The 25986-nt window shown below is 38.3% G+C and overlaps 1 protein-coding gene across 1 annotated transcript; it reads right to left on the bottom strand.

The window, feature by feature from the left end:
- Positions 1-899: 899 nt before the first annotated feature.
- On the bottom strand, positions 900-15232 carry GPT2 (glutamic pyruvate transaminase (alanine aminotransferase) 2). Its single transcript, XM_009572762.1, has 10 exons — positions 15147-15232; positions 13555-13663; positions 9721-9854; positions 7491-7734; positions 6645-6724; positions 5941-6077; positions 5062-5236; positions 4084-4239; positions 2909-3021; positions 900-1689 (listed from the first exon to the last, which is right to left on the bottom strand). Exons 1-10 carry the CDS (start codon positions 15177-15179, stop codon positions 1599-1601), a joined length of 1272 nt encoding a protein of 423 aa, XP_009571057.1. The 5' UTR covers positions 15180-15232; the 3' UTR covers positions 900-1598.
- Between the last annotated feature and the right edge of the window lie 10754 nt (positions 15233-25986).

Here is a 25986-nt window from a genome sequence, read left to right as displayed (position 1 = left end):
CATCTCTTGTCTTCCACACATAATAGATTGGCACATGCTTTATCCATATGGTGATTCTCTAGCCCTTGGCTTTAGTAACCTGGCTCAGCATAGAATGTTGAACCAGCTACAAAGGCAGCCTAACAAAGTGCTAGTAGACATTAAAATGAGTTTACTTCTAAGTAATAACTTAAAATTAATGACTAGATTGAATGAGATACTCTTAATGAATAAACTTTGTAAATGCTGAGCCTAAGCCTGACAAGCTAATAGTTTCATGGCTGAATACTGGAAGCCGTGTTCCTTCAGTCCTTTATCAGTGCTAGCAGAAGGTGTCCAGCTTCCAACTCTAGAGAAACAGAAGCCTTCTTTCTTGTGTTGTGCAGGGAAACTGGCATAGATTAGTAGAGTAATACACCTGTACTCCTAGATAGTGACCTGGTTTAGCTGGGTTTTAATAAGCATTTGGGGTCATTCAGCCAGCAGTATGACTGTGGAAGATTTAAGAGTGAGCTGTACTACCATTATCTTTATGCTTGGTGCAAGACATTTTCCTTTAAATACCTTTTCCTTCATTAGAAACCACCCCCAGCATTTCTCCTGGTAACAACATTTGTTAGTCCTTGCCAGTTCAAGCTGGATTTCGGCCAGCTAACGGGTCTGTCAGTCAGGTGGTTCCAAACAAATATTCTCCATAGATAAAGCAATTCTGAAATAGTGTTGTATTTCACCCTACTTGAAAGGATTGACAGTACTCACATCTGCTTTGAAACAGTAATTTACTATGTTCCATGTATGTAAAAGATGTGAGTTAACAGGAGACTCATGGAGTTGTTATGAGAGGAAGTGTTCAGTGCTCTTATCTTATGCTGGGATAATGTGTTGAATAGCATATGAATAAGAAGCTAATATTCCTCACCATGTGTCAGTTTCATAAAAATAGGGTTCAAGCAGACACCATGTTCACTCCTCTGATCAAAACTGTATATTCCACTCATTATGCTGTGATGGCAGGATTCCTTTTTAACAGAAGTTGAAAAGTATCTGCACACATCTGCCGAAGATTTTTTTTTTTGAATAAACACAGATAAGCTGTATCTACATGCTTAATCAGATTTGGAGAACACTTCATATTGAACAACAACAAAAAAAATTAAACCAAAATATACCTGTAATGTAGGCTTTTGCATTTTTGCTTAGTAGAATTTTAAGATGGGAAACATGTTCCTAGCTAAACAATGGCTCTTGGCATTTCTGTTTTGTAAAAAAAACCCCACACAACAGTAGTAATTTTAATGAGCAACTCCCTTCCCCAACCTATTGAGTCAAAAGTTCACAAATGTAACTTCCAATCAAGGCACAAAATCATTTACTGACTCTTTCTTCTCACCACTTTCTTCACATTCTCCCCTTCCCTTTAAAAAAAAAGTTGGTGTAACAATGTCTTCTATACCAGATATTAAATTTAACAATCCAATAAGTTGTAGCAGTATCTGAGATTGTTTGTATCTATTTTGAATTTAGTTAAATTAGATGAACAGCACATTCTCAGCACATCTTTGTTCATTTTCTGCATTCGCCTTGAAGGGGAGGGGATGAGGGGAAAAAGCCACAGTAGTTTATGCATATTTTTCAAGAAACTTTATGTGGAAGTCTTTCACTTTCTCCAGTAGGATCTTCAGCTTCTCTACTGGAGGAAGAATGGTCATTCTGAAAAATAATATTTAAAGGAAGAAAAAAACCAACCCACATTATCTTCAAAACAAACTAAACTGTGATCTTTGCATAGATCTTGATTAATCACAGGGCACAGCTAGTAACGTGTTAAGTTTAATATCTGTTTTGATGTGATTCTCTTATTTTCTGCATTTATGCTTTAATTGAGCTATACTATTAAACTAGAGCAATTTGTTTCAATTGGTTAATATATAGGAATTCAAGAATTGTTATTTTCTGTTGAGTGATAAAGAAGGTTATCAGTAAGAAATAACAGCAACTTAGTTTCCATTTTTAGTGCAGTTATGCCAAATTATACCCGGTTTTTTGAGCTTTAGGGGCGAGCAGTTATGAGTAAATGTACATTTCTTTTTTAATTGAAAACTTAATTCAGAAGCATTAAAACAATGCAACATCCCACACTGCAGCTTTATTGCCTTTTTTCCTTCTTCTGCATAATCTGCATAATTGAGTATGCAAGACTGTATGCAAGAACAAAATGTTTTTCCCACACTGGTACAGGAATGGACTCACACTAGCTTTTTGCTGGAGCTGCATGCACCCAGATATGTAATCCAGCTATCTGTGTTGCAGAACTATCACGGCTAAAGGTACCCTCTGTTACGTTGCTTCAGACCAAACAAGACTAAATTCCATGATAATTTCTCAGCTGGAGTAAAGTGCTGTTTATTGGAAGCAAAAGCAATAGAGTTTATGTTCACAGTTTTGGTATTAGAAGATTTAGTCCAACATCTTGTGTTGGTAAAGTGAAGAGTTACTCAGCGTGTTTAAGGAGCAGATTTATAGGGAAGATACTGCATCTTTCATGCAGTTTCTCCATATGGAAACACTGTTTAATCTCTCCTCCCCACAGAAGAAAGCAGGGCAATTTTTGTAATGCCTTAGCCAACTTTAAGATTAGAGTATAACCTATTATTATTGTTTATATTCGTGGAGAAGGCATTTCAAATGTCAGTGTATAAAAACAGAATAAAACTATGTCAGCAAGCTGTGAAAACACCGTAAAAACCTGAATAGCTCATCTAGCAGACCAGGTTCTTTGACCTAGCTGTCAGCCCACAGAAAATGTCCAGTAGAAAGTGAGACAACATAAACTGAAATAAAAATCCTTACATTTAATCAGAAGAGAAAGTACTGGGATGGTACTTAGCTTATTACAGTTAATTTGATTTTAAACAAACAGAAACTGTACCTGAAATGGTAGCTTCCTTCTCTTTGGCCGAATCCACTTCCAGGTACAACACATATTCCAGTTTCTTCCAGAAGTTTCATGCAATAGAACATATCAGGTGCCATTTTATGAGCCTAAGGGAATGGATGCTTTAGAATTACTGAAGTCAAAATAATACTCCAAATATATAGAATTTCATGATTGCTTTTCTTCCTGAAACCTTATCTTACATTACTAGTTTCTTATTCTATTTACTAAAGAAAATGAAGAACAATTGCTAGTGGGACAGTTCACACTGTGAATTTTCATAGAGGAACAAGGCTGAAGAACCTACACAAAACACTCACTTCAAAAGAAAGGTTTTAGATATTTTTGTTTTTCTCCTTGACTTGCTTGTAACTTTTTGTCAAAAGTCTCAAAATTGTACTTAAAAAAATCTGAGCCACTGACATTTGACAAGATGAAATTAATTTGAGAGCTGTGTGTTCCAGTTCTGTTGGCAGTTACTATTTTTTTCCCCTGAATTATCTGCTGACTAGAAAGTCCCCTGATTAATAACTATGGAAGTTCTTAAATACATGCAGGTTATATGCCTAATCAAATAATCAGCTGAAAAACAACCCTATTTTTGTCCTCAACGATGCTGATAAAATTCCCTTTAAAAAATGAATATTACACATAGGTAATAGAGCTCTAGTTAGGAACAAAAAGACTTGTCATTTAGTAATATAGCTTACTGACCCAAATACAAAAAGGTACAGAAGTAAAATTTGTAAGGAAACCTGCCTCCCTCTTTCCCACACTTGCTGAATGGGGCTTCTTTTGCAGGATCGGTAGCACTGCCATTCACAATCCCCGTCACACATGCTGGCCTACCTAACCTGGGCACAGGCAGCCATTTGGAATTTGCACATGTCCAGTTACTTGCCCACCCTATGACTTAATCTATTTAACACTAACATCCTTGGGTAACATTCTCAACCTGGAAGCCTTACCACTGTGATGAAATGCTCTGTTTTGTTTTCCTCTCTTAAAATAAAGGTCATGTTATATTTAAGATCATACGTAGTCCGTGAACTACTGCTTTTGTAACTACATGAGCTTACACTATGTCTGGAATAAAAATTCATCATTAGAAGTGGCAGGCACAAGTGTGTGAAGGTTAAAATAGATTGGGGTAAAAATGACTGACTGACCTTTGCTTCCTCAATGGCTTTGGAAGGAATAAAGATCCGTGGGAAAGCATACATAGCTCCTTGAAGTGGATTGCAGTGAATTCCAGGTACCTTGTTAAACATGTCTTCTGTTAGTTTGGCTTTTTTGGCAAGATTGTTCAAAACAGACTCCTTCTCCTGTTTAAAAGGAAGGTGTTCAGTGTGACATATTTGAAGTGGCAGTAAAAACGCCAGACAAAACTATGATGCTTCAAGAAGCCTTCCCCGAATTAAGCACTTCTAGGGTTTTGCTGAGTTATTAGAGCAAATGATGTTCCTAATTCCAGTCATAATCTTAAAGACAGCAGTGCAAAAAGGCATTAGCAGGATACAACTACAAAGTGTTGTAGATAGACACTAACCTGCAGAAGTCTCTACCTGCATGTCCTCTTCTTACATTCTTCCTTCTGAGCATCCACTCTTGGCTATTTTTAGAGACCACGTTAGCAGAACCTTTGATGTGACTCAATACTGTAATTTCTTAAGCCAGATTCAGTTTCATTTTTACAAGTGAGAAACTGTATGTATTCTTTAATACAGAATACCATGTTGTTCATTATATAGAGGCACTGGATACCTAAGAACAAGGCTGATTTTACAACTGTATTTGAACTTACATTCCTGTTTAGATTTTAGTAAAAACAAATCTTATTTAGTAATTCTGTTGTCGTGCTAAACACGGAAAAAAGTTGAATTTATCAGCAAGAAAGCTGATTTGATAATACCTTCTTAGGTTTTTTTGGCTCCTAAACAAAGCAACCATAAAAGGAATAAAAAATATTTTTAAAGGTAGTCATATTGAGTTAATTTAAAATATCCTGCATAGTTCTGTAAATTGGTGTTATTACAGGATTGTCTGAGAAGAAAGGAAAGAAGTCTGGTCTCCGAACATATTCTGAGTTCACAATACTTACGATAGGTTTAGGAAATGCACAAAAGAACAAGCATGTTATTGCTAACCTTTATGAACTGTGAATAAGATTCTTCTCCAGGTATTGGAGGATTCACTACAATATCCATTGCTGCTTGTCCTGAGACTGGAGGACAAAGGCGAACAGAAAGCAGCTTAACAAGCTGTCCTTTAATTTCTGGGTGCAAGTTAATGACCTCCATGTAACCTCCTCTGTAGCCACATCTGTGATTAAAGTGAACAGAAAAGATCGGTTAACCTCAAGTGTATAAATACTGGAAAAGCAATGAAAATAACTGCAGAAGTGGAAAGACAATTAATGAGGATCTTACAATATGTAACATACAGGTTGTTGAAATAGCTGCTATCCTGATAATGTTTTAAGATGGAACTAAATGATTCGTCATTAAGCCCTAGTATCCCATACAGAGAAAATCGTGTACATGTGGCTTCCCTGTTAGGCAAGTTAATGATTTACTTGGATTGTTTGCTCTTCAGAACAAGAGCATATGGCTGTGGCAGCATTCATTTAATCAGAAAATTCTTTTTCTTCCATCTCTTCCTCCCCAAAACAACCAAACCCAAACATCTGTAATATCAATTGCCCCAGGGATTCTTGAGCTGTTCCCTTGAATGTTGGAGACCATGTTTTCCTTTATCACAGGTCTGGTTTAGGACTGTAGGATTTCACCTCAGTGAAACTGAGGCATTAGCTGTCTGAAATAAATACACTTATTATTTGGTATACTTTGAAAACCACTGAGCTAATCCATTACTCTGTGCTTTAAATGCTTGTTTTCCTTTTCTTAATAGTTTTTATTTAAAATTAATAGAAGACAGTGGATTACCTTCAGGTCAGTAACATGAAATGGCTGTCCAAGCAGATTAATGAGGAAGATGAAATTAAAAAAAAACTAAAGCAGACTTACTCGCCCATGTATCCCTTAGAGGTGGAATGAAAAGAGGCCAGCTCAACATTGTTATAGTACTCGGGTCCCATCTCATACAGAATCTTTTTGAAAGAATGAAACTGGCATCCTTCAGAGTACACATTGTCCTGGTAAACCTGAACAGTCAGAAGACATTAATGTGCTCTGTTCCCCCAACTAAGATAAAAGATGGCCTTTTAGAGAGCCAGATCTGAACTGAAGAAACAGTGGTAACACTCAAAACTTAAAGCCGTTAGAAGACACAAGGTTCTGTGTTAAGAAATAGTTACTGTAATGATACATTTTCTCTCATGTGGACAAACTTAATAGTTTAGCCTTTGGAAGAACAGTGAGCTTCTTTGTATAATTTAACCTTTACTTCTATGTTTAAATTGATTTTCCTTCTATTTCTTTCATTTGAAGCGGTCTGAGTATCACATAGGTTTTTAGGTCAGTTCCAGAAAAGTTCCTCCTTGTGTCTCCTTCCTTGTGTCCCCTACACTTTCTAGTTCAAATCCAGATCAAGCCACCTCTCATATTAATCCTCTGATATTAGGAATCTTGCATGTTTATTCATGTCTTAATATGATAACAGAGAATCTGTTGCCTGTACTTAAAAAATACCAATACCACACATGGAACAAAATTACACCTCGTATGCGTACACTTAGCTGTGCTTTTGAGAGAACAGAATATTCCATTACCTCATCAGCCAAAAGAAAAAGTTTCTCTTCCCAAGCAAAGTGTATCACATCTTCAATGCACTTTCTGTTTTGCACCTGTCCTGTAGTTTGATTTTTAAGGCAAGAAGAAAGTTAGTGGAGCATATATATACGAATCTTTTCGCCCAGACCTAGTTAGACTACTAGCTTTTCAGTAAGATATCCCTCTTTCTCAGAAAAGTGCTATTGAATTTTAGAATTCAATTCACTAAGTGTGAAATTAAGGAATATTTTTGGAGGAGTTATGGTTCAAGGTAACCTAGTCCATCTCAAGCAAAGGAAGTGTGAGATACAGTAGTCAATCAATAACTTTTTAAGAGTACTCTGTGCGTAACTGATCATGTGAAATACTCACATGCACGATGGTTAAGTGGGAGCTAGGTTCTCACTAATCAACCTCAACTACTCAAAAAACTAAATTCTTCTGAGGGAGGCAGTGGTAGGCACTGGGTTCAGAGTGTATCTGTAGTCTCTCAGAGGCGAGAGGTTACAGGCCATGTCAGAGACAAGATCTTTGATAAAGACCAAAAGTGACTGAAAGTCATTCCACAAGTCTGCAAAAGTTCAGTGGAAGCAGTGGCTTCAGATGGGATCCAGTGAAGTGAACCTCCTCTCTTCCCAAATCCCTGGAGTTCCATGATACTGAAAATAAGTTTCTAAAAGTATGATATACTGACCTACTTAGAGCACTGATCTCTAGAATTCAGCTTTAGATATTTGATATGTATTTAGGATTTGCCTGCAATGTCAAATGAATGAAAGAGGAAAAAAAAATTGGTCTTAAAAATTGGTCTTAAACCCCATCCATTAAACAAAATTGGTATAGACCTGTGGGATTTCCAGGGTTGATGATGCAGAGGACTTTTGGATTGCAATATGCCTTAGCTTCATTCAATGAACGGCGAAGTTCATTCACATCTAGCGCCCAGCAATTTTCTTCATCCAAATAGTAGTTCACCTGTATAGCATCTAGTTCAGATATGGCTGCTGAATATAAGGGATATTGTGGTATAGGGATCATCACTCCTGTTCGGGATTTTCCACCTCCTGAGACCAGGATCTTTAAAATTGTCTGGGGAAAAAGTAGGAATTAAAAAAAGAAAAAAAAGTTACACACAAGAATAAGTTACTGATCTTCCTTCTTGAAAAATCTAGAGTTAAGGTAGATTTCTATTCTAGAAGCATACAGTCATTTTCTCATCTCAAAGGGCATTTATTTATTTCAAGTTAAGTTACTGGCTGAGTGAGGATGGTCTAACTCAGCTTAATGGAATTCCTCTGCGTGTCACGGCTTCTAAAGATCATGTCTGTTCAACTGCAAAATTTAGGAAAAACATTCTGAGCAAAAGGCTAGAGGGAACGTTGGAAACAGGAATATCAAGATCATGATTTTTCTACTGTGCCCAGTTGTAAGCAAAGAAGCCTCAGCTAGTTGTTGCTTGTTGCCTTCCACGCATTTTATCTCATTAATCACAAGAGGCCAATAAATAAAACCAGAAATTAGAACTGGGGCCTGTGGAGGTTCTCCTTTGGAAGAGAGAGACCTGTTTTAGATTAGGAGCAATTGTGGCCAGGTGGGAACAAAGCTAGAGACTCGCATTATGGCTTCATTTTCAAGTAACAGAAGAGACCAAAAGTCTGCATGTCTTGGGATGGAAATCTAATATATCATACATAGTTTATGCCCAGAAGATACAGACAGAAATGTAATGCTTGTGCTAAGGTCAGTCCAGAGGATTTACCTGTGCCCAACGGCTGTGTGTTTGTGTGTGTCTATGCATAGGCTTTTTACATATGAATTAAATAAAAGAGTGCATTTCGTGCTGGAAGTGGAGAGATTTCTGCCTTTATAATCAAGGGAGAACTCTGAAACACAGGTGCAATCAAAGCAGGCATCCTTATCAACATGTAACTGGGAGTGCAAAACCAAAAATATCTCTTCAGCTATAACAGCAGTATCCTTTAAGCTTCTTGTTGGTTCTGGAGCAAAATCTGCCTTTCTGTGCCTCTCATCGCATACTAACTCAGCTGCTAAGCTAATGATTTATAATCAACATAATTTTGTACCCACCACTAGTTTAAAAATACCAAGCATCCAAAATGTATAATCAGGACCAAATGCAAATTTAAAAATTCTTTAACACCCTCTGTCCCCCTCTTCCAAGGATAAAAAAGTTGTTTTATCCTTGGAAGTGCCAAATAATGAGACTCATTGTACTGCTGACTTTTCATCACTGGTGAAATCAAATAAGCATGGTACAGATTTGATATGCTATGCTGCCGTTCCTGACAAGCTGCCAGTACAACACTTGGCATCATAAACTCTGGAAAGCCAATTCACTAAAGACATCTGGGGAATTGTTCATGTCAGAACATTGTCATTCTGAACTCTGCCACTAGATGTCATTTTAAAAAAAACTTTTACAAACAAGCTATAAAAGGCTGCCTTAATAAAACCAAAGAACTGCTGGTTGTTGTAATATCAGTAAATGTGTCTGTGTAAAGGAAAAATCTAATAGAGACGAGGACCATCTTTGAACCTTGGTTGAAGCCAAAACCTGAAGTTTTTTCCAAACAAGCTGGATACTGAAATAGATCTTCGGGATTTTCACTGGCATTAATCTGCACTAGCAGAGAGTTTACTAGGAAGAAGAGCTGCTGAGACTTCTCACCTCCGAGGTCATTCCCTCTTCTCTCTGCCACTGATTCATACCCTGTAATCTTCAGTACTTACGTATCTTAACCACTGAGGACACCATTATTTAGTCTGAATGGTCTGAATCTCCTTAATTTATATTTAGGCACCTATGTAGTTTACAAAATGTACAAGTTAATGTATATTAAGAGACTTTGTCTCCATGCGCCTGTTTCTTAGCTGGCATGTTACATCCACATAATTGGGTGTATTGGATATCCACTTAATGTGACTTCAGTATCTGTTAGATCAAACTCACAGGAGTTTGTGAGACCAGATGTTCAACAGAGATCTGTATTTCCAAAGGTAACTGATAAATTATAGTTTATACCAAGAAGATACAGGTTTAATTTTAACACTTACAGCAATACCATCACTTGCCCCCGTGGTAAGATATATGTTATCTGGATCTGCAGGAACCCCTCCATCTCTTCTTTCAATATATGAAGCAACATCTTCACGGATGCAATTTATACCTTGACTGGCACTGTAAGATCCTGTGAAAAATAGAGAATGAGATGAGAATTGAGTACAATGAACATTAGATTTTCTGTTTGCTAACAAAACTGCTGAGCTAGTATTGCATTAAGTAGTTTGTATATACAAGGGCTCTGGATGCCCAGGATTGTTTCTTTTTTCAAGGAGTAGGAAGGGGAGTTGGTTTGTTCATAGAGCAAAAGAATTAATTTGGAATTAGGCAAATATAATAAGTATCATTAAAATACAAAAATAATATACCAGATTGGTAAAAAGTAGGACTTAAAGGCTACTTTGCAAACTGGGACAGCAATCCCATTTTGACTATCTCCCAGTTGCTTGCTTTATGTTGAAAACCACTTCAGAATGTCAACCAACACCTTTTTAAGTAATGGGAACAAGGAACAGAGGTAGCATGTGCAATAGAAAGGAAAATAACTTCTTCAAATCCATGACAAAAATAAGATTTCTATTTGCAATATGAAAACAATATAATACCATTTTCTCCCACAGTCTGAAACCGAAAAAATCCTAAACTGCTTCTCTCTCCCCGCACAGCATCTCCCACAACCACTTTTCAGTTACTTGTAGCAGAAACATCTAGGATCACCTCAATCTATAAGCCTCATGCAGCTTACAGAGCACAACTAATAATGTTAAACAAAGTAAGGTGTTAGATGCCTGTGTGCATCAGTGCTGAGCACGTGCAACAAATAAAGAGTAAAAATAAGCCTAAGCCAAGATGAGGAATGGATTCAAGCTATGAAGCCTAAGACGGATGGACAATGAAGTGACAAGTGTACATCTAATTTAGAACACTGTCATGAAGCTGCAGAATTTTCTTTGCTTGTTGGGTGGAGTGGAATAATGGTGCCTGACTTAACTCTCATCACTCAGTTATATGCTAGTAGTCTGCCTGATAATACTTCTGTGAAAGCATAATGTATAAAGACAAAGAACCTTTCCAAGTACTGCACAATTGCATGGGACAAAATGGTAATTCAGGGCACAAAGTTCCCTGATGTCCTAAACGTTTACTTTTACAGGACTAAAAGTTGTAGATATATGGACTATACATGGACCTTTGACCACAGCTAGGAACCTGCTGTTAAAGTAGGAGAACAAACCTAAGCTGTCATTCTGTCTTGTGCTCCATTGAGGGTTAAGTCCCATGACTCAGTGAGGATATACAGAAGACCTGAATTAAATTTTCAGGTCTTCTACACTAATTGTACTCAATTGACAGCTTTGACTAGAACCCATCTGTTTGCATTGTAGGATGCAAATGAATAAACCCAACCCAAAAAGCTGCATGTGCATATATTATATATTGTTATATATAGGAAAGGGGTAAATTTCTCAACTGCCTGGAAAGATATGGCAGTTATCCCACAGGCAAAATAAGTGATGTGAAAGGAATCCCAGAGTATTTGAACACAACAGAAGTTGAGGACATATCTGAGCCTTCATACATGGTCTGGGAGTAGCAAAACTCAATACTATGAGTAGGGTTTTGCCAAATGAACATTCATTGGAAGTGAGGTTATTCTGGTTCATATCCAGAGGTCAAAGCATTCATATTAACCTTGCAATTAATACATTTAAATAGTCCAGTATAGCTGTGGGTACAACACTTCAATTAGCTTGACCATATGTAGTGAAGCCATTTCTGTGTTGGATTGACAAAGTTTTTGAAAGTAAGGTTTTATTAGAGCACAACACAGCACTTAAAGCTACACGGAGGGATCAGTTTTCGACCTTTGCTTTTTCCTAGGAAAGCCAATTTCTCCTTCTCAGCCATGAAGAAAGCAGTAAGTTGTCAGACTACCAACAAAGCAATAGGAGTAACTTCCATTCAGCTGCACATCCACTTGCCTCAGACTGCATGTTTACGGAGTGCTGTACAGAGACTTATGAGCAACTGAGGCCAAGAGAAGGGGCTGATATATGATACTTGAGACAGGGAGGGTGGAGAGAAGGCATAAACCAGTACAGCAGATCAGTAAGGTCTACAGTGGTTTTAGTTTTTCAGGAATTTAGAGGGACAGTTGTTCTTGGTACATATCATATCAGGAAAAAAAACATTTAGACTCCAGTTACTTACATAACTTCAATTTATCCACTGAAATTAAAAGAGTGTATTCAGAATGATCATCTTACTTGATTATTGCAACTGTTACAGGCCTACTTCCTCAGCGTCTATTGAGCTAACGCGAATTACTTGAAATATGTGATCTTCTGCTGAAAAGGGGATTTTGTACAGAGTCAACATATTTCTGAAATATCATGCAAGGCTGAATTCCTTTCATTTCACTCCAGCATTGGGCCAAGACCCATGTCCCTGAATTTGAAAATCACTACAAAGAAAGATTGAGGCAAAATTCAAATGTATCCCCAGTAACTCTTACATGACAACTAATACTACTTGGATTAATTGTTCCAAAGTAAGCCAGGAAAGGAATTCATGGAGCCAGAGGAACTTCTCAGTTTTGATAAATGTATTTTTAATGTTCTACATTTAGAAACAAAACCAGTGCAAAAAAGGTGAAGGTAAAATACATTCTGTATTAGGCTGTGGTGTTAGGAGTAGTCCAGGGCTGAAATACTGCTAATGTAACCACTATTTAGGTTTTGTTTATTTTATTAAGTTTCACAGCACCTACTCTCAAAATACACCAGTGCAAACAGGCACTGCAATCACAAAGATTAAGAAATATGCCAATTACTCTAATACGTACTCTGAAATGTCACTATTAGCCTACCCGAAAGAAGGTAATTAAGTGTGCCAGATTCTTTGCTGTACCCAGCAGCTGTAACACTATCTGCAGAGTAGAAATTCTAGTGGCATTTCCCAGGTACAAGTAGGCAGTACAGTTGCTAGCTGATAAAGAATTTGTCTCTTCCATTTCCTCTCTACTGAATATGCAAAGTTTGTACTTATCTAGGTGTATATTATATGTATACTCTCTCAGGAACAGTGGTTGAAGAACAGAGTTCTTTATTTCCTTCAAGGGTTATTTTACCTTGGAGAAATAGGGCTTTGACATCTTCAGTTAAAGCTATCTTGGCTAAGTAAAAAGCTACCACCTTTCAGCTGTGTAGCTTTCCTTTTGCAGAGAATTATCGCCTCGGTACCTGATACCCCAGTTCATATCCTGACAAACATACTTGGACTGATGGTTCAAAATTAAGATACAGGACTGTGAACTGGATCAGCTGAGATGAACATATATTGTTTGTTGATACTGTCATTACAGGGACAGTAGACTCCTTGGCAGAGAAGCATCTAGAGATGATAAAATTGTAAACAGCCCCACCTAGATTTAGCAGGAGACATAGCTGTCAGAGCCAAGGATTAACAGATGTCATAAGAACAGTAACAAAGCTTCACTAGTACTCTCTGCCACTTATTTTTCTAATACAAAAAACTTCAGCATTCTGTTTAGGGTTATGCCTAGATGTTATTGTGGTGAGGGCTCCATAAATGTATAATCCTCATCTTGTCCTCTTCTGTGACAAGTCTCATCAAAAATTTGCACTATTAGTCACTGCTTATCAGTAGGCCACACCGTGAACTCTCCCCCTATCATTTTGCCCGAGGGCATCTCCCATTTGACTTGTAATCATATAAAACAGAATTAAGGAATTTCAGCACTGCAGATACTGAAACTATCTTTGTTGATTCTAATACCAACAGGAGCAACTGAAACAGATGCTTACCTAAGCTGTTTCCTCCACAACCCTGCAAGATCCGTCTGGCTCGCTTTTTGGCATCTTCTGGAAAACTTGGGCTGTCCAACAGGTTTGGGTATGTACACAGTGCCACTACCTAGAGTGCCAAGAAAATGTAAATTGGCCAATTCTCAATGGTTATTTTAAGTTGGTAATATTACTGTTAACTTTCCTTGGAAATGAAGATCACAAATACTAGCTAATTTAAAACAAAGGTTATTGATGAAGAGTTTGCAGTTGTTTTTTTAAGTGAAGAAATATTACTGGTTTACAAGTTCTGCTGGTAAAAACAGTTATAGAATTATTAACTATTTGTATTACGGACAGTGAAGATTGGAGTCCAAGTGAGCTATTCATAGTGCAAGCACAGTAAAACACAGTTCATTATTCATATGTTATCTCTAAACAGCTCTATCCTCCACTCTTTGTGTATTACTAGCCCACTTTATTGACAAGAAATCAAGAGTTTTAATATGGAGCAGAACTGAGAAATATGATCAAATTTTGAAGTCCCAGTTGCATGTTCTAATAATTCTTCCCAAAAATAACTTATAGTTTTTACTAATTTGAATTTGTGGGAAATATTTAATTAAAAAAGAAGTGGTGATATAGGACATAGTAAAAACATGACCTAGCAGAATTACGTTTATTAAGGAATGTAAGACAAAGAATCTAGAGGTCTTGCTTGAGATCAGCTTAATTTGTTCCAGTCTCTCTCTCATTGTTATGCTTACATGGTGTAATATGGATAGGCTGTTGTCATCTTACGGGACTAAAGAATTAATCCATGTGCGCACACAGTCATGGGGAGAACGGATTTCCCATTTACCCAGTATTTTCTTTAATAACATTGGATCTGAGTAATTTGTAAGAAGCTCTGGTCTTCCTAGTTTGCTGACAGTTTGATGTATAGCTCAATTTTATAATCTCGTCACCTGGACCCCCAGTTTGATACGGCTTCAGTTTGTCCTGGAACTCTCTGAATTTACATTATTATAGATTGAGGATTTTACATGTGTGTGTAAGGGATGCTCAGTAGATAGCATAATACTAGTTTTAAACCTTACTTGTGTTTTAGGAATAATATACAAATGTGGATTCTGTTGTAGTCTTTCCTAAAAGTTAACTTTTAGGTTAACCAGTTATCTTGCCCAGAGGTAAAATGTGCAAAATCAGCAACAGCATAACTAGTTGCACACAACTGTGTGCAGATCTTAAAGTACACTGCCAGATGAAGAAAGGCATTTGCTTTTTTCTTTGAAAACAACCACTTTCTTTGTTGAAGTGCATTATTGATAATGAATGTGCTGACTGGTAACTTAGGAGAAGTGGCAGGAGAAAGCATGGATGGGGAATGATCTGAAAAGTAAGGAAAGCTACTGTGTTGAAAGAGGACACTCAGCAAGCAAGGTATAGGACTTCGTCTCAGAAGTCGAAGTTTGTAATTCTTTATGAAATAACTATTTTAAGTCTAAGTGCATCTAGGGAATCATTTATACTAATACACACATTAGACAGATTTTAAGGCATTCTTGGTAATGTAATAAAAAATAAAGAATAATATTTTATAATGTTCTTACCTGACGCAGGAAGGTGATTGGTCTCTGTCCCATTGCATGTGCATCTCCAATATTGGCTTTAATTACTTCAGTAAAAGGTTTTTTGATGCCCTAAAAAGAGATAATTCACAATGTATTGTTAGGGCTGAAGTTGATGATAAAGAATTCCTCTTTTTTGGTATTTGTCATATGGCTGTAACTAAACAGTGCCTAGTCTCAGAACAGATAGAGTGTTTAATGTAAAGCTTGATGCATTTCTTATACAATACTGCCAGTAAATCTTAAATGCTTTACAGAAATTATGCTGACTGTGGCACATTTTTAAATGATAGGCTGGCTTTTTTTTTCTGCTAGCTACAAGAATGAGATTGACTTGCCTGGAAACTACATGTTGAAGTAGAAAAGACGAAAAAGAGGCATTTTGAATTGTCAATATTAGAGCAACTTGTTTGATACACCTAAGGGAGGGATGCATCAGTCAAGAAGCTAAAAAGATTTGAGGACATTTGAGAAATCCACCAACAAAAGAAACCTCAAGACCTTTAGTATTTTTTAGACTAAAAAGACTAAAGATACTGCTTGCTTATTTATTTTTTATTTAGATTAAATATTCGTTGTGTGATGACCCCACTTTTCCATATACAGATGTTTTACAAAGTATATCATAGTGTGGCTCTGTATGATAAACAGCAGAAGTGCTAAATAATCACCATGAATATTTAAAAGCTTCCTAATCTCTGAAATCTGAACAGATAGCCATTTTTCCTGTGAGGAACTGAATACATCATGAGAACAGAAGGAAAACAGTTGATGAATGTTGATTAGCAATCACAGCTCTTTAAAAAGCAAAATAAAACAAGGGAAAAAAGGCAAGGAACTGACTGGTAGAAAAAAACATCACTGATTTAAATAAAAAAGATTAACTGAAAGTAAAGGCCAACATTACAAGAAGAATAAATGAGGTGGGCAAGAATAAATTTATAGCTTTTCTAATGTATATTTAAGTATGAGGGATAGTAGTGAGGCCTTCTAACAGTGACAGAATTTTCAAGTGAAGTAATGAACTGCAAAATTAGGCTGATTAGTTTTCTGTACAAAATTACATATAACAACCTGCTCTGGCTGTGGACTGAACTCACAAAGCCTCTTACTGGCCCATACACTTACAGCAAGCTATTGGCTTTGGATATAGAGTATGTGGCTGGCAAGCCTTAACTAGTTTTTGCTTTTCTACCATGGATTATGTGTTGGACTTCAATGACAGACCGGAACCCAGGTGAACAAAGATAACAATGACCAAAATATTAGTAGTCCCCGGGGATACAAATTCCCAGGTATGCCAAGATTTGGAGGTTTACAGCTGCGTAATGTGGCTGAAAAGTTATGTGATAATGTGATTCAAATCCCTACTACAGATCCAGTCCATCATGTAACTGATAGCATTTAGGTTTTTCTTTTGAACTTAAATAGGTAGTTAGAAATGGCATTAAAACAAGACAATTGGACTTGCGTGATGCTGACTCAAAAGGGCCAATTTCATATGGCCTTAAATTTAGCAGGAATTGAAAAAAGCATCCACTTAAAATAATTGAAGGTGTCACACTGACTCCATCAAGTCGTTTGCTTTTATGTTTGCTGATCTAAGTGAGTGCCTAAGTAAGAATTGTATTTCAGCCTTAAATAAAGAATTAGGAATAGGGATGCCAGATAAAGATTACAGGTATCTGAGGCTGAAGTTTATCAATTTATGAGAAATGCAAACAGCTAGAAATAGGTTCTCTTCAAACTACCTGTGGTCCACTGATAGCACAAGATTGCTTCATTCTAGTTTACAAATAAGCAGGAAAAGAAAGATATATGTAGAAGGAGAACAAATTCGGTTTGTGTGAAATTAAGAAAAATTCCCACAGATTTTGGTGGCATTTGGTCCTTCTTACAGCAAACAGAATCAGTCTCACTAGATTTGCACAGTAATACAAATTTGTTAAAGAATAAGGGATGCCTTAAGTTAGGCAGTCTAAAAACACATAGCAGTTCTCAGCAATGAGATGAAACAGAAATACCCTGTTTTACCAGATTAAAACCAGAACAAACAAAACCCCTAAAAACATAAATATATTATGATAGACAAATTAGATAGTTTTTGCACACAAATACTATTGTGATCTGCAATAAAAAATAGTTGCTTCTTTGGTTAGTGAAATGCTGAAAGGTACCCTGCATTTCATAATGTACCTTTGGAGGTTTTATAGTGGTACGGCCTTTACAACAAAGGTAGCAGACCTTTTTGGTGTCTGTGTCAGGTTTATTGTAAATAATGTTGTAGCTTATTAGCATTGATACCATCCAGATCTCTGCTAGTGCCAAACTCAGTGTTTATATCATCACTGCCTTTGGGCATCAACTGCAAGTATATACTCATCACTTACTCCATAAACCCCACACTATCTTTGCTACTAAAATGATTGAGCTGGAGAAAATAGCAAAACATACATAACAGTTATCGTACTGTAAAATCCTGGTAGAGAAGGAACAATTAGGTTTTCTGTGTTGTACACACTGTTCCCACATACCTGCTTCAAGGCCTGTGGTCCTCTTGACTAACTTGTATTTCTTGGTCACAGCTACAAGAGCTGTTGCCCTTTTTGTCTTTTAAAAGAGATGCTTTTAAATAACTGGGGCCTTTGCCTTCTCTGACAATGAGTTAATATCAGCAATTGTTTAGAACTGTCTTCACGAGATTCACTATATCCCCTCCCAATGAAGTCTAGAAAAAATTATTATGACTCCTTAGTTTTTTTCTCATCTTTTTCTATTACTTGATTTTCTTTCTATGGAAAGAAGGAATATCAGAAGTTGTTCAGATTTAGTTTTGATTCCTCCAGAACAAAAAGTCCCATCTTACCATTTCAGAAAGAAGGAGCAGGAAACAGTAACAGGCAAGAACAAGTGTCGAATGCTAACGAGTCAAAGTTTCAAAGCAAGAATATCAGAAGCTGGCATCAAGGGAAGTCTAGACAGTGCCTATGACTCTGCAGATGAGCTCAAGGTGGAATTCTACTTAAATCCGTAAGACAGAGTGGCATTAGTCACTGGTTACTTGTGTCAAGGTTTCTCCTAAGGTGATGGCACTGGTGTGCATGGGTATCCAAGGGAAGATTAATGTCAAATACTTTCTGGAAGGTCTATGAAAAGATCTGTATGAAAGGAGGAAGTGTGAATGTGATGTTGATAATGTCAATGCTGTAGAACAGCAGGAAAAGTGCTGCAACAGGACATAGTTTGGTAGGGTAAGATTTATTTCACTGCAGAAGGTGAAGCAGTCTTTGACCATGTCAGCAACATGCCTGTGCTGAGACAATTTAAGTCCCTGGCAAGCCAAGGAATATACAGGGGGAGCAGAAGCTAGGCCATTGGAATTGTTCTGCTTTCTTCTAGTGATAGAGAGCTGCCGCCTCACCCTGCTTCTCTCTCTCTCTCTCATATTCTCACTCATTCTCCGTCTCCGTCTCCGTCTCCCTCTCCCTCTCCCTCTCTCTCATATTCAGTCTCATATTCTCTCCCCCACCCACCCCAGTACAGGCAGGCTTTCAAGGTGTGTTCTAGAGGCAGTCTGACTGCATTGTAACTGGCCTCTGCCAGCAGGCAGAGATTTGGAAAAGAGAAGCTTGCAGAACAGGAGCTCTAATAACAAACTCGGGAGCAGTAAGTACCAGATTGATACTCATGTCTACTGAAGAGGGTATGAACCACATCAAGGAGGAAAACCAATCCCCAGCCCTACAAAACAACCACTGCTACAGCCTTCTGCCTTTGGTGGCACCTCACACTGTCCTAACAACATGATTCATCTTCATCTTGGGAATAAAGCCAATCTTCTGCCATTCTTTTGAAATTGTTAGCAAAGGGACTAATTGTGGTAGCCATTTTTAAAGCTGAAGAAGCCATCTTGCACTTTCAAATTCAGATGTAAAGCAGAAAATATAAAAATGTGTTCATTTTTTTTTCAGTTGCTGTCTTCTTGGTAATGAAAGGATTTTAATGGAATAAAGGAATCTTCCCAGATTTGGAATAAGCTCTTTGGAAATTAGTTCCTTCAGCAGTTACTTCTGTCACTCCTGTTCGCAGAGGAAATGCAGTCTTCCAAGCGACCAAATGAAAAGCCTCTGAAACCCGAAGCAGGTCAGACAGGATTATTCTAACAACTGTATCAGTGTTCTGAGTATCACACAAAGTTGGGAGAAGGGATTTTCATATGTGAACCAGAATTCAGTGGTGCAGAGTCAATACAAATCTTTATGTAGTTAACCAGGTTTGGAGAAGCTTCCTCTTCCCCTAGACATCCCCACGGCCTCAAAAAACCCAGCAGGTAAGGAGTACAGTATGAAATGATAAGCTGTCTCTCAAGGAGAGAGTCACCATGCAGGAAGTGTTGGGAGAATTATTTGGTCAAAGAAACAGTATGATGCCAGAACATACACTATCCCAAACAACTAACATGAAGGCAATGCACTGCCAGGAGCTGGTTTGTCTCTTAGGAGTTTTAGTATGCCTGGAGGTTCCCTTTACGTGGTGCTATCTAAGAATGCTGGCAAATTGCAAAACAACACTGTGCCCAGAAAGAGTAAAGAATGGTGCAAACTGACCTAAAGCTGTCTTTGCTAAAGTCTTCAGCAAATTTCAAAGCAAAACCCTCAGTCTGTAGAGAGGCTTGTGTGATTTGGATTTGGTAATGGCGATAGGAAAGAATTGAAAAGGGTTCCCTTGAGGAGGCCATGAAAATGTGAGGTGCTTTTAATCCCAGAAGAGCAACATGGTATTTCAACTATTTCTGAATTTCGGAATTTGTCCACTCTTGGCTGCTCCTTCTTGTTTTATTTTCATTGCCATTGCTTTGTGCCTCCTCTTGATATTTATCAGGCAATAACATCACACTATGAAACATTGTACTATTTCCTTAGCACAAGCCGAATCTGGTTTTGCTGTGACTTGCACAAACAAGCTGTATAATAAGAGAGCTGGCAAACCCAAACATTTCAGCATAGTTGAGATCTATGCTGTAGTAGCCAAGTTGCTTGCTTGCTTTTTTTTTCCCTCTCTCAAAGGGCCAAGAAAGCACTACCCAGAGGCCCTTAACTAATAGGGACTTGAAGGCCTGAATTAGCATTCCAATCTCTTTATTGAAACAGCTCACAGCAGAAAAATAAACCTGACCTGCTTACCACAGAGTAAGGCTTTGTGTCTGTGTTATGTATGTGTAATTCAAGCTGACATGGACTGTTGTTGGAAGGAAGGAGAAGGCGAATTCTGGATTTTGACTTGAAATGGCAGTGATGACTTGCATGCCCCCTCATATCAGATGAGAAAATCGGTGGGGCTGACCATTAATTGGCAGATCTGATTCAGGGATTACAGAACGGGAGTTGTCTTCAAGTTACTTTTGCCTTATACATTGTTCAAAGTGCATTTGCATTCAGAAATTTTGCCTATATGAATAAAGCCCTAGATTTTAATGTGACTGTAAATGACAGGGTTAAAATAATGCTCATTAGAAGGAGATTAGACATTAGGACCCTCTTGAAGACCTATTGGAAAAAGGGCTATTTTGGAATAGATTTTGCTGCTGTATTCAACAAGAAAAGATCAAATAACTGGATCTTGTGGACTGTGTGCTTCTGAACATACGATTTTGGTAATCGTACTCTTAAAACTGATTTTCTTCCATCTTCATCTGCAGTAGTTTTCACCCTGTTAAAAAACATGCGTTTTACTACTGATTCGCTTCCGTATGCAACATGTACAGGCAACTGAGGAACAACAGTTCTATCTTAATGAGGTCAAATGCTCTTACCTGGAAGATACTTTCTTAGTGTGCACACAGTCACGTACTCAAAGCATAAAATTATAGGATGGTAATTTAAGCTTAACATCTTTCATTACTGGGTGTAGGAGTCAATCTTGGATCTTTTTCTTGGCATGTCAAATTATATTTCTGCATGTCATTGTCTAAACTGTGTTTTATCTTTTCACAACTCCCAGGGACACAGTCAACTCACATTTACAATTAAGTCTGGATTCTAAGTCAGAATTTTTTCTATTCATTCTAAAAGCCTGAAGAATTAGTAAAAAAAAAAAGAAAAGCTGTACAGTCTTTTAACCAAAATACTTTAGCAGAAGCTGCCTGAAATTATAGCTACATAAGTAAAAGGGATTTATTATCTAAACAGAAATGTAGGGAATGAACCAGTGACTTGAAGAATAAATGTGCAACAGGAACCTATTTGCCATAGTTATGCAAATGAAAAACATGGGCACAGCAGATGAGTGTACAACCCTTTTACTGTAAAAGTAAGTCAGACTACAGTGGCTGTTCAGAAGAAAATGGGCTTCAATGTGTAGAGACTGCATATTGCCATTAAAGGCACGTAGTTCCAGACCCAGTGGTGGAATATGCTAACCTGTGCTGATCTGAAGGAACTTTCTGCCTGCTACCAATGTATCTCTGCATACCATCCCTCCACCCCTTTCTGCCCTACAGTTCTGTTTCAGTAACTTGAAAGTTTTGAACAGGGACGTAATGTTGTGTGACTTACATTAGGCCAGGCACAGTTTCCAATGTTCCATGAGTTGACGTGTGGATCCTAAAATGCTGTTTAATATGCACATGCTTTGCAAGTGTGTGTAAGCCAATTTAACCTGACATAGAACTTGACATTATGTAAAACCTAAGCAGGAAATGGCGAAAAAAAGGAGCATGTAAGTGGAGAGAGATGTCAGAGTAACAGATATGAAGGGACTTTCCATAACAAGGTCAGTTAAAATTAGCATGAATGCAAAGTAACAAATCAGGTCTCTGTGCTGCCTATGTAAAGATAAAGCTAGCTTGTTATTACTGATTAAGTAAAGAGAAGGGCTCTGTCCAGAGATTACATTATTCTTGCTTTGGATTCATGTTCAGGCTAAAATTTCTAGTCTGAAATGTAATTAAAGTCAATACTTGATACGGTGGCCATCTGTTAGCAAGTCTAAAAAAAGTGGGATAGAAAAAAGATCATATTTGTTTACGTTCTATTGAGAGTATAATCATTTATTAAAATATTCCTGTGCTCTAGCTTGCTTTAAAAAGTTTCCAGAAACACCAAGGAAAATGGCTGAAGTCAGTTATTTCTCCCTGTATCACCTTAGTAAGCCAGAATCAGCAAAGGGGAAGAGAAATCAGGTTTTAACTTTTGAAGTATGATGCAATTTCAAAATTATAAAAAAAAAAAAATTCAGAGAAGTGATTGAAGTAAGTGATTTTGCATAAAGATTTCCAGCTGGAAAGACTTAATGTAGATCAAAACTTTGATTTTCCACCTAGATGAATACACGTCACAGGCCAACAAAACTTACCAAGTCCAAGTACAGCATGGCCCATCCTGCGCAATCAATCTTATTCTGCTTTAACAGAGTATTCTAACTTGTCACTTAATTGGTTTAATCCTGAGCACATTAGCTGAAATTAATGCCTCGGTTTTATTTACTTTTTTAAAGAACTATTCCTTCAATAGCCTAGTCGGAGACTTCTCAGGTAACATTTTAGTCCTTATTTCTATGTGCACTGTGGAGTTACTGCTCGTGTTGTAATCATTTGCAGTTAATATACAAAAGAAGTAAGTGCCAGATAGAATAACAGAGGGACTGCTATTCAGAATCTGAGACGGCAGAACAAAACTCAAAGAAGATGAAAGCTTACACTGTGCAAACAGCTTCAAGTAGCTATTTTTGTAGTCTACATAACAAGCTGTATAAGTTACACAAGTATGAAGTCTAACTGAATTGAATCAAGTTTAAAAAGAGAGAGTCTCTATTGCATCTGATTAGGCAATATCTCATTTAAGATGCTTTTAGTTTAGAAACAAATGACCCAAAGGCATCTCGGCAGAACAGGACAAATGCAGATTTACTAGCGGGTATATCATTGCTTCACCTCTGCCTGCTCTTGCTACCACCAGCCAGTGCAGTGCTTCCATGTCATACTATGGAGTCCATGCTTTCATGCCTGTGCAAAGCTCCTTCCCCATCATATGTAGTAGAGTTAGAATCATAGAATCATAGAATCATTAAGGTTGGAAAAGACCTCTAAGATCATCAAGTCCAACCATCAACCCAACACTATCATGCCCACTAAACCATGTCCCTAAGCGCCTCATCTACACGTCTTTTAAATACTTCCAGGGATGGTGACTCTACCACTTCCCTGGGCAGCCTGTTCCAAGGCCTGACCACTCTTTCAGTAAAGAAGTTTTTCCTAATGTCCAATCTAAACCTCCCCTGGTGCAACTTGAGGCCATTTCCTCTCGTCCTATCGCTTGTTACTTGGGAGAAGAGACCAACCCCCACCTCGCTACAACCTCCTTTCAGGTAGTTGTAGAGCGCGATGAGGTCTCCCCTCAGCCTCCTCTTCTCCAGGCTAAACAGTCCCAGTTCCCTCAGCCGCTCCTCATAAGACTTGTTCTCTAGACCCTTCACCAGCTTCGTTGCCCTTCTCTGGACACGCTCCAGCACCTCAATGTCCTTCTTGGAGTGAGGGGCCCAAAACTGAACACAGTAGTCGAGGTGCGGCCTCACCAGGGCCGAGTACAGGGGCACGATCACCTCCCTCCTCCTGCTGGCCACACTATTTCTGATACAGGCCAGGATGCCATTGGCCTTCTTGGCCACCTGGGCACACTGCCGGCTCATGTTCAGTTGCTATGGGGCAATCCTTTTGCTGTCAATGAAGAGTAATCATGGATCTAGAGACGCTGTGGGGCATCACCTTTCTCTGACAACCATTTCAGCCTCTGTTCTTCATCAGTCAGTGTTAATTCTGCTGGCAGTAGTTGGCCTAACTGTGAGCTAAGGTTGAGAAGGATGAAAAAAGTAGTTGTCCAGTTTTAATTAAAAGTAAACAAAGAAGTGCCATTGACCTGTGGTCGCACAGAAGTCAATTTTAGACCAAAAAATAGGCATTTAGGTAACCTATAGTATTTCAGTTATAAGGAACCTAGGTACTACTCAAGGCTGTATACTTTGCCAGACAGTTTGATTAAACAAGAGGAGGAGTAACAGCATTTTTATCAGAAAGGCAAAGAGGAATGAATAACTTGAGCAGTGCGGAAGACAATAAAGTCTTTCAGCTGCTTCCTTAAGTTGATTAGTGTTCTCCGCAGATACACTGTTTCAACTTTTGCAGTAATACTGTCCTCCTTCCCTGCCAACGGGGAGGTTTTTGTTTGCTTTAGTCACCTTAGAGCACAGTCACATGTCTATGAATGTTGGTAGCCATTGATAATATTCCACAAGACTGGTTCAAGAAAAAACCTTTTAAATGGAAAATGCCACGTAAGTGGGCACAAAACTGCTATAACAATCTTTTAATAAAGCGATTGGCAATGACTTGCTCTTGCATTTTTTAAAAAGCGCACAGAAGATTATTTTCTCTGCCAGTGACTCAGCTGGTAATTGAAGTAAGCAGGGGAGTTGGGAGGAGTTAGTGAACATCGTATTATATTTGTTTTGTGAAGTAATATCTCCTGCCCTGTGATGTTAACTTGAAAACAAACACACTCAGTGAGAACGCTGGAAGATTTTATGCTCTGGAAAATGCACCCACTAGAGAACCTAGTTGCATAAAGTCAATGACACCTTTATAAACAAGTTTTAAGGCAAAAATCAAAACAAATGTTCTGAAATGAAATCTCCAGCACCACTCTGAAGTTTTAAAGTAGAATTCTAAAAAAGCAGCTGTTTTTAATAATTATTGAGTTAGACATAAGTAATTGATGTATATAATACACAGTGAGCTGAAAACATGCTTCACCTTCTAAAACAAGGGGGAGCAAGTAACACAAAGACCAAAGAATTAAAATAATCTCTTCTCGTTAGCATTGCTATGGCACTGTTTTTGTTCAAAGCACTTTACATACACTAATGAAATTGGTCTTGCAGTACCTGTAATAACATATTAGCATGACTTCCTAAAGCAGTGAAGAGAGGCAATAATATTTGAAATCATAGAAAAGTAAGTATGCCAGATGCTTTATTCAAAACAAAAATAAGCGAGTCCTCATGCTGACAGGGAAGCTGTGATGTGAACAGTACGAGCAAAACGCCATGCCTGAATTGCTACGGGGTTGTTTTTTTTTTTTTTCAATGCTAAGTCTTAAGGTAAGGAATAAGAGAAAAGTATGAAGAACAAAACGTAAGCACTGACTGATCTGGATGCTTTTTGTAGTACCTTTTGGCCCAGACCCTCAGGAGTATCTTGCATCAGGCTTTATTGCCCGATCCTCCTAAAAGCGCTAACCGCCTAAAACTTCGGGCGGCGTTACCGAGCGCCCGTGCTCTGAAGGCTCGTCCTCGAGCACCTCGGCTTGTGCAACTCAAAGAAGAGCAGCACACCACCGGCGGTCTCCTCGGAAAGCACCAGTCTCCGCGGCTCTGGAACCGGACCGGCCTGGGGAGCGCTGCCGGGAAGGGCTGGCTCCTGCTCCCGTGCTGGGTGGGAGACCGCCGGTGTCCGAGGTGTCTCCCTGCCCCGGCGAAAGCAGTATCTCCAAAATCGTAATGGATGTTTTAAACGCTCTATCAGTATGATGAAAGCCGGTCAGTCACCCTCTTGTATAACACAAAGGACATGGGATTGCAGCAAAGGTCAAAGTGGAAATGTAAACACTCCTTTATGGGGGTATACTGTATTTGCCTTACGCAATCGGTGACACGAGATAAACAGTAGCCGGAGGGCGGGTTCTTTGTTTTGCGCCTCTCCCGTGTGAAGGGGCGCGAGTGAGGGGGTGTCCCGCAGCGGAGCGGGGCCGGGGGCGGCCCGGGGCGGGCC

The sequence above is a fragment of the Fulmarus glacialis genome, unplaced genomic scaffold (assembly GCF_000690835.1).
Source record: "Fulmarus glacialis isolate BGI_N327 unplaced genomic scaffold, ASM69083v1 scaffold44962, whole genome shotgun sequence".
Taxonomy (NCBI): domain Eukaryota; kingdom Metazoa; phylum Chordata; class Aves; order Procellariiformes; family Procellariidae; genus Fulmarus; species Fulmarus glacialis.
The sequence above is the reverse complement of the archived record's forward strand: the minus strand, read 5'-3'. Positions and strand labels throughout refer to the sequence as shown.